The sequence below is a fragment of the Solenopsis invicta genome, chromosome 16 (genome assembly GCF_016802725.1).
Source record: "Solenopsis invicta isolate M01_SB chromosome 16, UNIL_Sinv_3.0, whole genome shotgun sequence".
NCBI classification, from domain to species: domain Eukaryota; kingdom Metazoa; phylum Arthropoda; class Insecta; order Hymenoptera; family Formicidae; genus Solenopsis; species Solenopsis invicta.
This window is the reverse complement of record NC_052679.1, coordinates 25,495,388-25,511,000: the sequence shown is the minus strand read 5'-3', so window position 1 is coordinate 25,511,000 and position 15,613 is coordinate 25,495,388. Positions and strand designations below refer to the sequence as shown.

Genomic DNA, 15,613 nt, shown 5'->3' with positions numbered 1-15,613 from the left:
CGTAGTAAGCTGTAGCATTTTGGCCTCTTGCAATACCATTACTCTGCAACTTTCATAAATTACACAAGAAGTGAGTAATATAAAAAAAACCTACTATCCGATGTAAACCATATCAGCATTAGTCTACTAGTGTACGGCGTAGCGTGTACATTTCAAAAAGCGATTGTGGACAATCGGCAGTTAGTGACTGACATGTTGCGGAAAAAGTTATCAAAAAGATTTCTTTTATTTTTATCGAATTAATGTGATTTTGCGACGCAGTTTTGTTAATATCTGTAAATATCGTGTAACATCTGCGTACGACTTTTATTCCAAAAAATTTTTAAAGAGAATTATTGAAAAGATATTTATCAACATTTAAATTTATAAAATACAATCTGTTTGTCTATTTAAAAATATAAAATATGATATCGCGTGTATCAAGTATTATCAATTACTGAGCGATTAATCGAACTTTTGATTACACAATTATTATGCACACGTGTCAGCGCCTGAAAGTGATGTGCATCGATAAGTTCTATCTAGATACATAGTGTCAAGGCACTCGTAAACCTTCGTATATGTATACTTAGGCGTATTTATATTTAGTAAATAATTTTACAATACGTGTTGACGTGCAGCTAAATACAGCTGTGACGTCAGTTCTCATGTCCCAATTCTATGATAAATCTTTATCGTGAGATTTATTTATCTTCAAATGTATATTTCTCGCGCGGCGATAGAGATGCAAGAAAAAAATATCAGAGATTTTTTTATTATATATCTATGACAGATATTGCATTGAAGAGACGAGTCACGCTGTAGACCTCCTGTTTAAGAATGACATCCGCCTCGTCCGCGCGGAGTCTTTAATCCATCCGTAATCCACGTTAATTAAGTTGTTATGACACAAGCGATAATCGCTGTGTTGTCCGTAGTTCCTTTCCTCCGATCTCTTTCACATCATCGTCGATTCTTACGCGCGGTCGCTGCAGTCGAAATGTAAGAGCGGTTGAGCAATCGCTCGCATATCTCTGATCCTTCGATAGTGGAACTATTTGGAGCTACCAGTGCGCGCCGGAGTCCTAAGATCCGGGAATCGCTCGGCATGGTGGAGACCATGATGGAGACCACGGTGGAGTTCACTCCGGTTTACGACGACGCCACCGAGCGTTTTCTCGCGAGCGAATTTGCAAGGCTCGAAGGTAAGGTGCTTGAAGGGAGGAGGTAGGAGACGCTGTATGTACGTTTTTTTTTTTATATTGATTTATGAAATTTGTTGCGCTAGTTTATTTTAGATATCGACGCATTTCCATTAATGATATCTTGAAACCATTTACAATAAGTTATTCGCGCGATACTCACGCAGCATGTTCAACTCCGTGACAACTCCGTTACAACCATGACGCGACAAGGATACGCGTGATGACACTTATATTACACACTATTTACGTAATGGAAGTCTATTATTATACAGGACGCCTCAAAACTGCCGGACGTACATCTCACCAGTATCTGCTGGTACATTCTTGAGAGAAAACATCGAGACAAATAATTATTTATCTGAATTTATAACATTGTTTTAATTTTTAATATTAAATATTTTCGACTTCAAGCTCAAATAATATTAAAGTAAAATTTATTTAAAATTTAAAAAATATTTTATCATTTTTCAACCATTAATTAATAAAAATTAATAAATAGAAATAATTAATATTATTAAAACATTAAAACGCTTAATTTTCTATTAATCATTATTATTAATTAATTAATAGAAAATTGTACATATTTTGATTTGTTAAGAAAATATCGATTCTACATTACATTGGCCAAAGAATTTCAATGAAAAGAATATTTCATGATTTTGGGACGTTTCATATATTTGTAGATGTAGTATAATATAAATTTTGCATATGCAATTTTTTTATAATATTAAATATTTTTATCATAATTAAAAAATACTGCATTATTGATTTATTACAATAAAGTCATTAATAAGAATTTAATATATTAATATATAAAAATTTATTTGAAAATAAAATACATAATGTAATTATAATTGTATTGCAATTAATATAGTTTGATGGCCTGTTTCTTGTATCTTTAACATTTACGTTAATTTTTTAAATTTAATTTAATCCAAGAGAAATGTAAATGTATGACGTTATATAAAATATGCTGTTAGCTGTTTATTTATATGTTACGTATTCCTTTTTCAAGGCGAATGCTACGTGGACCATGCGGGCGCAACTCTGTATTCGGACACGCAGATCAGGAATGTTAGTGCCGATTTGCATGGTTCTCTTTACGCGAATCCGCATTCTATTGGTATTTCGTCGACACAGGATATTATCGAGCGTACGAGATACCGGTGAGTGAGAGAGAGAGAGAGAGAGAGAGAGAGAGAGAGAGAGAGAGAGAGAGAGAGAGAGATTGCAATTGCAGATAAGTGAGCGCGTGCCCGATAACAAATGTACTGTTAATTTAAATCACCGTTCTTAGAATTCTGAGCTACTTCAACACGAATCCCGACGAGTACAGTGTTATCTTTACTTCCGGCGCCACGGCAAGTCTAAAGATAATTGCGGAAGGATTTCGCTTTAGGACGGATGGAAACGATGAGAAGACAATTGCGTGCCCACGTTCGGGAAGTTTCGTTTATATGCAGGACAATCATACATCAGTCCTTGGGATGCGAGATGTAGTCGTTGCCAGAGGCGCCGAGGTTGTCTGCCTAGGCCACGATCAGGCATTTCAGATTTTCAGTCAACGTTCAACCTCGCCTGACGAGTCTAACGAGAGACAGGGCGATAATTCTCTCTTCGTGTACTCCGCGCAATGCAACTTTTCCGGATTGAAGTATCCTCTTAAGTGGATCAGTGATACGCATGCTGGAGCACTTTCCGTTTTCAGTAACAGACCATTAACCAGGTGGTACGTTCTGCTTGACGCTGCTAGCTTTGTGGCAACAAATAAGTTGGATTTATCTATCTTCAAACCAGACTTCGTGTGTCTGTCTTTCTATAAAATGTTCGGCTATCCCACCGGTATCGGCGCTCTGCTCGTTAAAAACGCCAGCTCCGATATCTTAGAGAAAGTTTATTACGGTGGTGGTACCGTAGACGTCGCTCTCAGTTCTGAAAGATTCAATAGAAAACGTCAAGTGCTGCATCAAAGGTAAGTAAGAATTGCATTCGAGACTTCCAGATAGATAGATAGATACTTATCTGAAAAAAATATCCTGATTCGCAGATTCGAGGATGGAACCGTGCCGTTTCTGTCTATCATATCGTTGCAATATGGTTTCGAAATACTTTTGAAGCTGACTATGGACAAAATATCGAAACACGTTTTTTCTCTCGCTAAAACTTTACATCATTCCCTACTGATGCTACATCATTGCAATGGTAAACCAGTCGTGAAACTCTACTCCGATTCCGATTACGAAGATCGCGGCTCGCAAGGTGGCATCGTCACATTTAATCTCATTCGATCCAACGGCGAATACGTAGGATACATGGAAGTCGTGAATATGGCAGCGTTATTCAAGATACATCTTAGAACAGGCTGCTTTTGCAATCCCGGTGCGTGTCAGAGACATTTATCCCTTTCGGCCAAAGAGATTCTTCAAAACTACGAGGCAGGATATACGTGCGGTGGTGCCGCGGATTTAATAAATGGAAGACCGACCGGAGCAGTGAGAGTCTCATTCGGATATATGTCCACAATTAAAGACGTTCGGACGGTCTTACTTATGATTAACAAATGTTTCGTCGACGAGCCGTGCATCAGAAAATTTCCGCAGTGGTGGGAAGACCACAGGATGGGAATTCGTAATAATTACACATACAGACATTTTTACAATACCAACATTTTAGATTATTCCATACCACGTGTTACAAATAACAAAAAAAATATTATAAACAATAATTTGCGGAACGATTTCCATTATAAAAGTGAAAAAAGTTTTGATCGCATTATAAACCCTATAAATTCTAATAAAATTAACAAATGTACCCTGCAACGGTTATTTATATATCCTATCAAATCGTGTGGGGCATATGAAATTACAGATTCGTGGAATTTAAATTCAAAAGGTCTAGAATATGACAGAGAATGGATGATAATGACATCCTCTGGAACTTGCTTAACGCAGAAGCATCACACGAATCTATGTTTGCTTAAGCCTGTTATTCTTAAAAAGCAAAAGATTATGAAACTAACATATCCAGGTAACAATGATTAAATTTTATAGATTTAGCATTCAGTAATACAGCTTAACGTAATATTATTTCAGTGTAAATGGTGATAAATTGTTTTAGGAATGCCAACAATTGAGGTACCTTTAGACAATGTATATGAAAAGTCCATAAAACATCCTATATGTCAAAGCAGAGTATGCGAAAGTAGAGTACAAGGTATCGATTACGGATCGGAAGTTTCCGAGTGGTTGAGTTTAGCATTGGGCAAACCGAATGTTAGATTAATTCGACAAAGTCAAAAAAGACAAAAAAAAGGTACAATATAAATGTGAATGTGTTATATTAAGTTCCAGTTTCTTATATTAATGAAAAATTTACTATTTTTTTCTCTCTAGGATTAGATAAGGCAGAATTATCATTTTCTAGTCAGGCACAGTATTTAGCAGTAAACGAAGCGAGCGTGTCATGGCTTAGCGACAAAGTGTCCGATGACTTAGATTTCGAAAAAGATACAGCCGTGTATCGATTCAGAGGAAACATTATCATGAAAGGTTGTGAAGCCTTTGACGAAATGCAATGGGAGCATGTTCGCATTGGAAATAATAATTTTGAAGTATGAATTTCTTATATTGACTAAATTATGTAACAAAACACATTGCTACAATGCATTTAATACATTTACAGGTAAACGGTCCTTGCACGAGATGTCAAATGATATGCATTGATCAAATAACTGGCAAAAAGACTATCGAGCCATTAAGAACGTTAGCGGAAGAATTCCATGGAAAATTGAAATTTGGAATCTATTTAACTAGATTGGAAAAAACGCAAGACACACTTAAGATTGGTGATTGTATCTACTATTCCTAAAGAAATGATTTCTAAATAAATTATTACCTAAACTTCATGCATAAAATTTAAACAAAAAATTTTATATGCTTTATTAAGTACTATATATATGTATATACTATGTCATTAATGCATATATATTATATATATTATAGCAAATAATTTTTTATTTCTGTAATAAATATCAATAAAATGAACTTTTTGTTTTATACCTGATCTGTAATAAAACGAGATTATAATAGTATACAATCCGCAGCCTGTTGTTGGTCGATTTTCTTCACTGGTTTACCCGTGGACACATCTCTGATCATATCAGCGATTGCAACAAAGTCAGGAAATGCAAGTGTTTGAAGCTTAGAGTATACCAATTCATCATTAACCTGCACTTCAAAGGAGGCTAAAAAAATAATAAACATAAGAGATTTTTATTTTCATTCCCTTTCATGTGCTGTATTTGTAACTTGCCTTGTCTTCCCGCTGTCCCAGCAATAGTGGCATTGGGGACATTCTTTTTTATTTCCTCTGCTAACTGAAGAAATTGTTTCTTGTGTCCACATGAGCCACTGAAAAATTTAGTAATTTAATAATTTATTTATTATTAGCCATAAGATACATTTACAAAAAAAATTTTTTTTTAAAGCATATATTTTATTTTATATAACTTTAATATTACATTTATTTATACTATTTATTAAAATTGTAAAGAGATACTTCTATTACAAAATAGTACATGTTCCTGTATATTAAGTAAATAAATTTAGAAATCATATATCTAAAAAGAACTTGAATCTGTGCTAATTATAATTGGTTGATAATTTAGATTAATGCTCGAATATATTATATTTTTCTTACATTCACACTATTTTGGATAAAAACTTATTTACATAATTAAAAATTGTTTCATTTCTTTTAATTTTATTGTAAGGAATATTATTGATAAATTGCAAGATATTCAACTAATTGAAACTATTTTAATATAAAAAAATCTTATTAAATATATTATTTTAAACTATCAAAATTTAGTAACAAATATGAAATAGTAAGTTAAGTGGAAATTTATCCACATAATTAAGATTCTTTTTTCATATTTTTATATATATCTATCTCATTATTAAAAATATATTAAAAGAATATATTAAAAGTGTTAGACTAATTGAACTAATACTTTGAATTTTAATGTGAAAAAATTGCATTAAATATTATTTTAAGTTTTCAAAATTTCAATAACAAAAACTGTAATAAACATGAATTAGCACTTGAATGAAAATTCACTACACTAGTAAGATTAATGAAGAATATTGGACGATTGTAAACATGTGTACTTACCAATATTCAACGTCAACTTTTACATCCATGTCGTCCGCTATTTTATCATATTTTAGATCACAGTTGCAGTGTATCAATGCACTTGTCCTTCGAGCATTCATGCCTTCATCCATCCGCTAAAAGTAGCGCTTCAATTAGAACTCAATCTAACCTAACCCAAGTTTACGAACAATAAAAAACATACCGATATGTGCCTTTCCTTTTGTTTTTATACTTTGTTGACACTCGTAATGCCTTACCATCGTCGGAAATAGAATCAGGTGTAGTGGCTACACATAGTAAACAACTACTTTTTGTTACAGAATGTTACGTATTAAAAAATAAAAAAGGAAAAAATCGAACAAAGATCAGAAGGCACACAGTAAATTTACACAGTTATCTCATCTATTACCGAATCTGTTACTTAGTACCGTTACTCGTAACAATTCTCTATCGATCTCTCCAATGTACTCTTGTGTACACTTGCGTGCACTCTCGTATCGTAGTCTCGTACTCCAACGGAGAAAAATATGAGCGGCCATCCCGGGCCCGGCCCCCGGCTTTTTTCACTGTACACTACCGCCAGAGTACGTCCATTTTCGAAATCAGTACTACGTAGCACATCCATGTTGTGATACTGTCGATGAAACCGTGGTTCGTGTCTGTGCTAAAATAATATGCGAGTTTAAAGTATGTATAGCTATGAATATTTCCAGTGAATAACACGCATAGTTTTTGATTCTGTTTCGTAGCGTGATGTGGCACACAAAATGCATGAATGCGAAATTAAGAGCGGGATATGTATAACAGAGTGTAGCATCACTGTGGCACACCTGTCGCGCGAAGTTGACTGCACGCGAGACGAAGCCGCTTTCGTCATCTTTGACTGTATTCAGACAGAACGCGCTACCGCTACGCAGCAATGTAACAGACGCGGGACGGATCGGCTCCAGGATGAATGCCATTGCAACTCGTTTAGGTGAACAAACCTTATAATAATTCATATTTACTTGTTTTGCATTAATGTTTCTTGACTTAATTATCGCGTAATATAGATTCGACGCTCGATATTGATAATTCGCAGAAACGTACGTATATCTCGTAATGAATTGCCGGTCAGTCGAAGACGTGTATATTATTGCCAACGCGATGAAGATATTATCGTATGCTGCGAGTAATACGGGCGTGAATATCATATCTTCAATACGCTTATTCTAAAAACGCCTATTTAAAAGCGAGCGTGTGTAATGCAACCGCGGCGTCGATCTTGGCGCGTAAGATTAATCTTGCGGGAAACGATCCGAAGTCGGCCCGCCATTTTGATTTGCATTTACGTCTGATTGTAGAACACGACGTACGTAAGCGCGGGACGGATCAAATCCGGGACCAGCAGCATTGCGACTCGTTTAACAGGTAAGAGAAATCAATTTCAATATCGCGTGTTAATATTCATTATCAATTTAATCATTACGTAATGCAGATTTTGCACGCATACCGATGATCTCTGGTATAATATAATTCGAAGTAGCGTCGCAGCGACGCATGTCACCTAAAGTTGAGAGAGAGAGAGAGAGAGAGAGAGAGAGAGAGAGAGAGAGAGATTGCACGGAAGATGAGGAAACTCTGCTTCACTCTATAAATTACGATGTTTACAGAATGCAGCGGGATGGCTCGAGCCCCGAAACGAGTGGCGTTACGACTCATTAATTGGTGAGCAAAACTTACATTAACCTTGCATTTACTTTTGTAATAACACCTAATTATTATCGCATAAAACAGATACTCGTATGCTGATATAACGCGTGATCATTAAATTTTTTAGTAATTTATTAAATCATTACGACATTTTTCTTTTATTACATATATCAGTCAAAATTATAAAAATAATTAAAAAATAATATTTGCATGCACAATAACTTTTCCATGTATTTATTTTAAACATTATTTCTATTTGAAAATTTTTTGTATACATTACAAAACGTATGTATTAAAATTTCATTATTGCACATCGTGGAAGTATAATCTAAAGAGATTTGATAACAAAAATAGGAGGAAGAAGCCTAAGGGTATGCTCACAAGGGATGCGGAATGGCGGAACTGCGGAACTGCGGAATTCGTTTGTGATTGGTAGCGGCTTCATTCCGCTACCAATATTTTTTGTTTTCGGCACTCTCAGTTCAGTTCAGTTCAGTCAATAAATTCACGTCTCTTTATTATATTGCGGAGACCATACGACAATACTTCAAAGGTTTGATAAAACTCCCTGAGGATTCAGAGCACGGAATGACAATAGCCATCCCGGCGGCCGATTGCAATGCAATAGACAGGCACACAAAATGGTAACGGGCGATAACGTCCCAGATAGCACACAGCATTCAAAAAAAATTATTCAAAAAGAAATCCTGACTTTTTCTTTCTTTTTCAGAAAAAGAATTCTTTTTACATTTCAAAATAAACTCATTAGTGACATAAACCTGAATTTTTTTTTAATCTTTTTGAATTCTCTGTACTATTTGGGGTCCAATCTTGTAGGCGAACACAAATGGACTCGGCACTCTCGAAACACTCCTAACGTACTTACACGCGTACTACGGGAAGGCTCTTGCGATTGATCAGCCCTAATTGCACATTCCGCTCAATGGGACATAGGAAAATACACCTTAACGAAGCGGAATCGGCGGAATGAAGCCGCTACTAATCACGAACGTTCCGCAGTTCCGCAGTTTCACTATTCCGCATCCTATGTGAGCGCACCCTAAGGGAGGTATTGGGCATCGGTGGAGTAACTTTATAGTAACTTTGTATTATTGTTTACTTGCATACATTAATCGTTTGTTTCTGTTTCTTTAATCGTTTTATTTTAATAACTTTTTATTAAATAATAATTCAAGAAAAAGAATATTTTAATATAAAACTTTATAAATTTAATTTTACAAAGTTATTTTTTGAAAATTATATAATTATAATATTTTAAGATATTTAATTTTAAAGTGATTAAAAATTTTGTAAACATGTAAGAATTATCTTTTGATGATTGATTATTTTGAGAGCTATACTTTAATTTGAATTTTATGTTTGTATGTTACAGATTCATCGAAGATACGTTGCTGATATAACTTCACTGTTGCGCATCGATCTGTGAGTGACAAATTTTTTTTTATATAAAATTTTCTATTGTAGAAACTATGTAGTACCAATTTATTTCGAATTTTGTTGAGATGGTTGTGGTAGCCCTGCGGTCGACAAGATCGTATTAACTTGTTTTACGCCCATAAACTAAAATATTTGTAGCACTTTTTTTACAAGACATGATGTTCTAAAAATTTTTTTCAGGAATTTATTTTTAACCAAAAACATTTTTTAATAGATAAATAAAATAAACTACAATTCTTTAATTAATACTTTAATAAAAATACTTTAATAAAACTTGTTCTGGGCTATAAGCTGAGCCCGTTTAGTCTATACTTTAATACGGTACTGGCCACGGCAGCCGTAGGCGCCATTTCTTTTTCCGCGCGGACCTATCTCACCTGTCTGTCCGTCGTCTGCTGTCACAGTTTGTCACGTTACGTTTACGGGATTGTTGTGGCGGTCGTGGCAATCTAACAACACGTATCACAAATTCGCTCTTCGTGTGGAGAGCGGAGACACGATCACGAGTACGCGAGTGCAAGTCTTCGAGCAGACGACGATTAGCCGATCATCGCCGCGATACAGTTCGGTGGCGTGCCGCATTAAGGGGGGCGCGGATCTTTCGAAAGTGGCACACGTAGGCAACAGGTGTCCACGTTGATCGCCGGGCGCCTTCAGCGACGTGAAACGGAGGCGTATTATCGTGTTTAGTTTAGCAACGACGATTACTCGCTTCTGGCAGAATCGGTTGCTTGCTTGGCACGTCTCGCTGACAATCTCTCCTGGGACCATCGCGAAAACCTCGACCAAGGCACCAACTCACCGACGGTATGAGTTACGACTACCTGGTGAAGTTCCTGGCGCTCGGGAATTCGGGCGTCGGCAAAACAAGCTTCCTCTACCAGTATACCGACGGCACCTTCAACTCCCGATTCATCTCCACCGTTGGAATCGATTTCAAGGAAAAGCGAGTGGTAAGAGAAATAGCCAAGCGGAATCTCTAGACACTCAATATTATTGCGCAATATTATTGATCGTTTGGAGGTTATATTGAGGTTATGTTTGTTTTGAATGTTTAAAGACTCTAGAGGAATATTGTGATATTATTGAACGTTTAGGGATGGCACTTAATACGACTTGGATGATAGTGTATTGATCATTTAAAGTCTGCGTACTTTCAAGAAAGAATTTGTTGCATTGAGAAGTAAAAGCATTTATTATTGCAGATATATCAAACAGCGAATGGCAGAAGCCAACGAGTGCACTTGCAGCTTTGGGATACTGCTGGCCAAGAAAGGTAAATATCTTAGGCTGGTATTCATTGCCCATTCTTATTTGACTGTCTCAAGTAATGTCTTAAGATGGTACTTAAGACAATCTTAAATATAAAAATGGTCTATGAATTTCAGCTCTAGAGGTTTTAAGAATTTTAAAACTACTTTACAATGGTTAACATGCATCTATGGTACTCTTTGGCTAGTATTCATAGTCGATTCTTATATTTAAGATTGTTTTAAGTATCACCTTAAGATGCCATCAACCAATCAGAGAACCGTATTAGCATCTTAAGATGTTACTTAAGACGATCTTGAAATAAGAATTGACTATGAATACCGGTCTTTGACAAATCAGTATTGTCCCTCTGAAGCTGACATTAAAATCTATAATATGGTTACTGATGCTGAATTTTTGAAACTTATTTAGTTGAATGTTGATTGAAAGGTAATAATTTAAAGGAATGAAAATGACATAATTCATGTAAAAAAAGAATGAATACTAAATTTCCTTTAATAATAGTAATTCAAGATTTATAACAATGATAAGTCTAATAAATTTATTGTCAGCTTCAAATAATCAAATTTTAACAAGCGAGTGAACACTTGCATATTTATATTACATTATTCATAATAAAGATAATATAAACGCGATACTAATCTGTTATTATATATTCTGTATTGTGATATTTTAATTTAACTACATCATTGTGAGAGTTTGCATCTATTGAATTGCATAATTACAAATTGTGTCAAAGATCTGAACATAAATGAATATGGCGTAATGAATACAGGTGTAATCATTCACTAATCAATATGTATGATGTTGCATCCTGCATGCGCAAATAGAGAGACTTAAGACTTGGCAATCTAACATTCCACACAAATAGTAGCTTAAAATTGTTAATATTCAGGTTCAGAAGTCTAACCACAGCCTTTTACCGGGACTCTATGGGTTTCCTACTAATTTTTGATCTGACCAATGAATCATCGTTCCTCGAAGTTAGAAACTGGCTGGAGCAGCTTAGGGTATTCACCACTTATTAGCATTATTATAAATGTTGCACATTGGAGGAATCGCATGTGTTTTAATCGAACGATTCTTTGAGTGATTTAAATTCCTATATTTTTTAAATTACGTTAGTTGCATGTGTATTGTAATATTCTTGTTAACATGATACTAAAATACAATTATACTAATTTAATAACTACGTGATGTATGGAGATGTAGCCTGAGAGAATGAACTTTATTACGGATTATTAATGCACAATTGAAGAAATTAGTTGATTTACAAATGAATGAATCTTGAATTTATTTATTTACTTGACATAATCTAATGCAAAAGTAAAAAAATATAAGAATACTTAAATAAATACTTATTTTAGATTATTTTAATTAATAGATTTTTACATTAATAGTAACAAAGAATAATTGGGAAGAATCAAATTATGCAATAATATATTTAAGAATATTTTGAGAACTTTTTTTTGTATATATTTTTTTGCATTATACTTATGTACGTAATATAACATTTTATGGAAATTAAATATACGGAAATTCTTCTGTGATTTAATTAAGTATTGATCGATACTATTTTGCTTGTTGATTATAATAGTACATGTATATATTTAGAATATATATTTAGAATGTATAGTTAGAATGTACATAGTACGTATATATATTTTTCCTATACTTTGTGACTTAAGCTATCGTTCGATTTAAAAATTAAAATATTCAATAAAAGATTTATTGATGAAATTTAAATCTTGAATTATAAGAAATTCATATATAATCTGAAACATACCTCAATTCTATGATTACAAAATTTATAAATTTAAAAAAATACATGATAGATGTTTTGCATAAAATTTTTTTATAATCTTAATATAATACAATTTTCTCAGGCGTTTATTTATTGAACTAATATCATATTTTTATGTATATATCCGTGTAGACACACGCGTATTGCGATGATCCAGACATAATTCTGTGTGGCAATAAATCTGATCTTGAGGACAAACGCGTCGTTAGCGAACATAAAGCGCGGGATCTTGCCGAGAGACACGGGTAAGTTGAATTAGAAATAATGAAATGTATGTAGTATTATTTAAAGCAGAAATATTATATTTGTTTTCGAGTTTATCTCTATCACTTCTTTTTTTCAGCTTGGTTTATCTGGAGACGAGTGCCGCGACCGGGCAAAATGTCGAACGCGCTGTGGAAATTTTGCTGGATCGTGTAATGCGCAGAATGGAGGCTTCGGTGGATAAGTCACCGTTGCCGCATCAAAAAGCTGTAAGATGTCACGAGCGCGACACTCCGCCACCAAGGAGTTCTTGCTATTGCTGACAGTGCCGATACATGTAGTTATCCAAACTACATTCTGTCTGCCGCAATCAAAGAAGAGAACGTATTATGAAGCTGACGTCTACGATTTGTGAAGCGAATGTCAATCTCATTGTATACTCTTTTGATTAGCATGTTCGTTGCAAGATTAGAACATTGGAAGATAATTTCGTAAAATGTTTAAAATGGCTAAATCAGAATCTTAATGCTTGATTTCTTGTGTGAATTTATATATATACATATTTTAGTTCTTTAAACTGTGCTTAGATTACTTTCGGTCTTGAAATACAGTTCTAAACTGAATTGAATCGATCATTTGAAGAACATTGTAAGTTAATTTTAATCGAAATTAAAATGTTAAAAGAAACTTATATATTTACCTCTCTTAATTCTGAATCTCTTAATATCTCAATTTTGATAAAAATTGACTTAGATTGTGTTTTTTAAATGATTGATTCAATAGAATACTGATACACAATATTAAACTAATAATAAATTTAATAATGTTAATAAGCATTTTTTGCACACTGCATAGAATTTGTTGCAAGAAAATTACTTCAATATTAATCAGATTGATATTTTCAAGATCAAAAGTAATCAGCGCGCAGTTTCAAGAATTAGAAAATGTATTTAAAATCTTATAAGATATATCATCCAAATTATGCTTCGACTATTTTAGACGCTTCTTCATTTAATTGTGTTATTTACATCACGGTCTAATCTCATTATTATAATTCCGTTAATTTTATCTATTTGTTTTACGTTTGTAGCACAAAGATTAAATGAAATAAGAAATAGGTATTAAAAAAAAAAGAAATAACCCAAAGAAAATTTTATCAATGAAAATGATAAAGGAGTGTTTAATTTAAATCGACAATAATTCAGTATTTCAGTATTATACGAATCTCGCTATGAGCACTATAAGGAAGTACAATAATAAAATGTTCTGAATTTTATTTTATATTATTTATATACTGAATCTACTTTTTTTAAATATTGAGTAAAATTTTTTATCGATTATTTAATAATATTTAGTTAATTTGTTTCGATCGTTATATATTTTAATTGTTATACGTTTTATAGGTATGCCTAATATTGGCTCAAGTTTCAAGTTTATAATATTTTAGAAAGCTCTTATTTTGACTGTGAAATTTGCACATATAATTTTAATAGCAGTGCAATGAACATGTTAAGAAGCTTGTCGATAAATATTTCTACACAATGGGACTATCGCGCCTGTTTTACAGGAAATTATATATTGATATTCAAGATTTCTTATTCTGCACATACTAAATGTCTTCCACCGTCACTTATTATGAAGTGAAAGCGTCATTTCAATAAATCTGCCAATGAACTCTCAATCATATTTATACAATAACTTTGAATCTTGTCTTCTACGGACAACTCTCTATTGTTTCTTTTAACGAGCTACCTTGTCTTACAAAATTCTTTTTATACTGCTATTGTCTTCCAGTATTGCTTATTCTCGAGTGACAGCGTTCAATCAAATTTAAACGTCACTTAAAAGTGTCTTTTATCCTGCGATAAACTGCTAACCTTTTCTATCATTATTATTATTATTATACGCACAAGAGTGTTCAACAAGTCAATCTTTTCTTACTTGCGAAAAGTGTGATATGCGATCTGTCGCAACAGAAATTTTGGAAGTTAAAGCAAATCACTTTTGAGTGTATGTAACATATTTTTGATGATGTTATATAATCAATCAAAATTGATATATATTTAATCATAAGCAATTAATATATTAAACATAACCGAGATATCATATAACGCGCGTATACTGGCAAACTAATCTCTTGTGATATTTGTATAAATAAAATTATACATTGTTGTGTTGTGATTAATCATTAAAGCCTCAATATTGTGAAATAAATACTACTACATATATAATGTTAAAAAGAGAATTATGAAAGAATACTTGTAATTGCGAGTGTTTATAAAAACTCTATAAAAATATATATTATATATTGATTAGAACAAGATAAAATTGTGAAAGGTACAATTACATATACAAAATTACGAGTAATATTGTGAGCAAGAATGTATAAGTTTTTTGAGAATGAATCAAAAATAGAAAATTAACATTGACGTATCATAAGTTTCAATACAAATCATAATAAAATCGTGCTTCTTGCTTTTATTTTTGAATTCGATTTTTACTTAAGATTATTAAGAAACTAATTTGAAATGAAAAATCTCCAACTAAAAATGGAAAAACTAGTAAATAATTATCTTTTACAAAAATTCACGCAGAGTAAAAATTTGAAGAAGCATTCTTTGTTGGTGAAAATCTATTTATTAAATATCGCAAAAAAATTTTGCATTTTTATTATGTCGTTAATTGTGACTTAACGCTCTGAATTGCTTTACTTTACGAGATAAGCTGCCGAGAGCGTAAATAAGCAGGTAAGCTTATAGAATTATGCGTGCTATGAAGAGAGTGTAATCAATCTTAACTGTGCAGTTTATACGAAGTTTTCACTCATCTCACTATCTTGGGATAT

General features: G+C 33.1%; 3 protein-coding genes across 6 annotated transcripts; 2 read left to right on the top strand and 1 right to left on the bottom strand.

Moving 5' to 3' along the window:
- Window positions 1-108: 108 nt before the first annotated feature.
- LOC105193848 (molybdenum cofactor sulfurase 3) lies at window positions 109-5,279 on the top strand. Of its 4 annotated transcripts, none has more exons than XM_039459053.1 (8): window positions 109-275; window positions 1,029-1,184; window positions 2,200-2,350; window positions 2,482-3,156; window positions 3,232-4,211; window positions 4,302-4,496; window positions 4,577-4,794; window positions 4,866-5,051. In XM_039459053.1, exons 2-8 carry the CDS (start codon window positions 1,088-1,090, stop codon window positions 5,049-5,051), a joined length of 2,502 nt encoding a protein of 833 aa, XP_039314987.1. In that variant the 5' UTR covers window positions 109-275; window positions 1,029-1,087. The 4 variants fall into 4 exon arrangements, with proteins under 4 accessions (XP_039314987.1, XP_011156780.2, XP_011156779.2 ...); XM_011158478.3 differs by having other exon boundaries at window positions 918-1,184; XM_011158477.3 differs by having other exon boundaries at window positions 773-1,184.
- LOC105193847 (migration and invasion enhancer 1) lies at window positions 5,176-6,877 on the bottom strand. Its single transcript, XM_011158476.3, has 4 exons — window positions 6,541-6,877; window positions 6,357-6,472; window positions 5,496-5,593; window positions 5,176-5,427 (listed from the first exon to the last, which is right to left on the bottom strand). The coding sequence occupies exons 2-4, from the start codon at window positions 6,467-6,469 to the stop codon at window positions 5,264-5,266; spliced, it is 375 nt and encodes a 124-aa protein (XP_011156778.1). The 5' UTR covers window positions 6,470-6,472; window positions 6,541-6,877; the 3' UTR covers window positions 5,176-5,263.
- A 3,386-nt stretch (window positions 6,878-10,263) lies between these two features.
- Window positions 10,264-15,195, top strand: LOC105193846 (ras-related protein Rab-27A). Its single transcript, XM_026135208.2, has 5 exons — window positions 10,264-10,441; window positions 10,694-10,764; window positions 11,656-11,770; window positions 12,697-12,809; window positions 12,908-15,195. Exons 1-5 carry the CDS (start codon window positions 10,298-10,300, stop codon window positions 13,089-13,091), a joined length of 627 nt encoding a protein of 208 aa, XP_025990993.1. The 5' UTR covers window positions 10,264-10,297; the 3' UTR covers window positions 13,092-15,195.
- Window positions 15,196-15,613: the final 418 nt, after the last annotated feature.

What these genes read in the sequence shown, in the direction of transcription:
- LOC105193848 (XM_026135207.2), top strand. Translation starts at nt 1,088, where the DNA reads ATGGTGGAGACCATGATGGAGACCACGGTGGAGTTCACTCCGGTTTAC. An exon ending in CGTCAAGTGCTGCATCAAAG is followed by an intron (nt 3,157 to 3,231) that starts GTAAGTAAGAAT and finishes CCTGATTCGCAG; the next exon opens with ATTCGAGGATGGAACCGTGC. An exon ending in TATGAAACTAACATATCCAG is followed by an intron (nt 4,212 to 4,301) that starts GTAACAATGATT and finishes AAATTGTTTTAG; the next exon opens with GAATGCCAACAATTGAGGTA.
- LOC105193847 (XM_011158476.3), bottom strand. Translation starts at nt 6,469, where the DNA reads ATGGATGAAGGCATGAATGCTCGAAGGACAAGTGCATTGATACACTGC. An exon ending in AAAGTTGACGTTGAATATTG is followed by an intron (nt 5,594 to 6,356) that starts GTAAGTACACAT and finishes TAAATTTTTCAG; the next exon opens with TGGCTCATGTGGACACAAGA. An exon ending in TGGGACAGCGGGAAGACAAG is followed by an intron (nt 5,428 to 5,495) that starts GCAAGTTACAAA and finishes TTATTTTTTTAG; the next exon opens with CCTCCTTTGAAGTGCAGGTT.
- LOC105193846 (XM_026135208.2), top strand. Translation starts at nt 10,298, where the DNA reads ATGAGTTACGACTACCTGGTGAAGTTCCTGGCGCTCGGGAATTCGGGC. An exon ending in ATTTCAAGGAAAAGCGAGTG is followed by an intron (nt 10,442 to 10,693) that starts GTAAGAGAAATA and finishes TTATTATTGCAG; the next exon opens with ATATATCAAACAGCGAATGG. An exon ending in GATACTGCTGGCCAAGAAAG is followed by an intron (nt 10,765 to 11,655) that starts GTAAATATCTTA and finishes GTTAATATTCAG; the next exon opens with GTTCAGAAGTCTAACCACAG.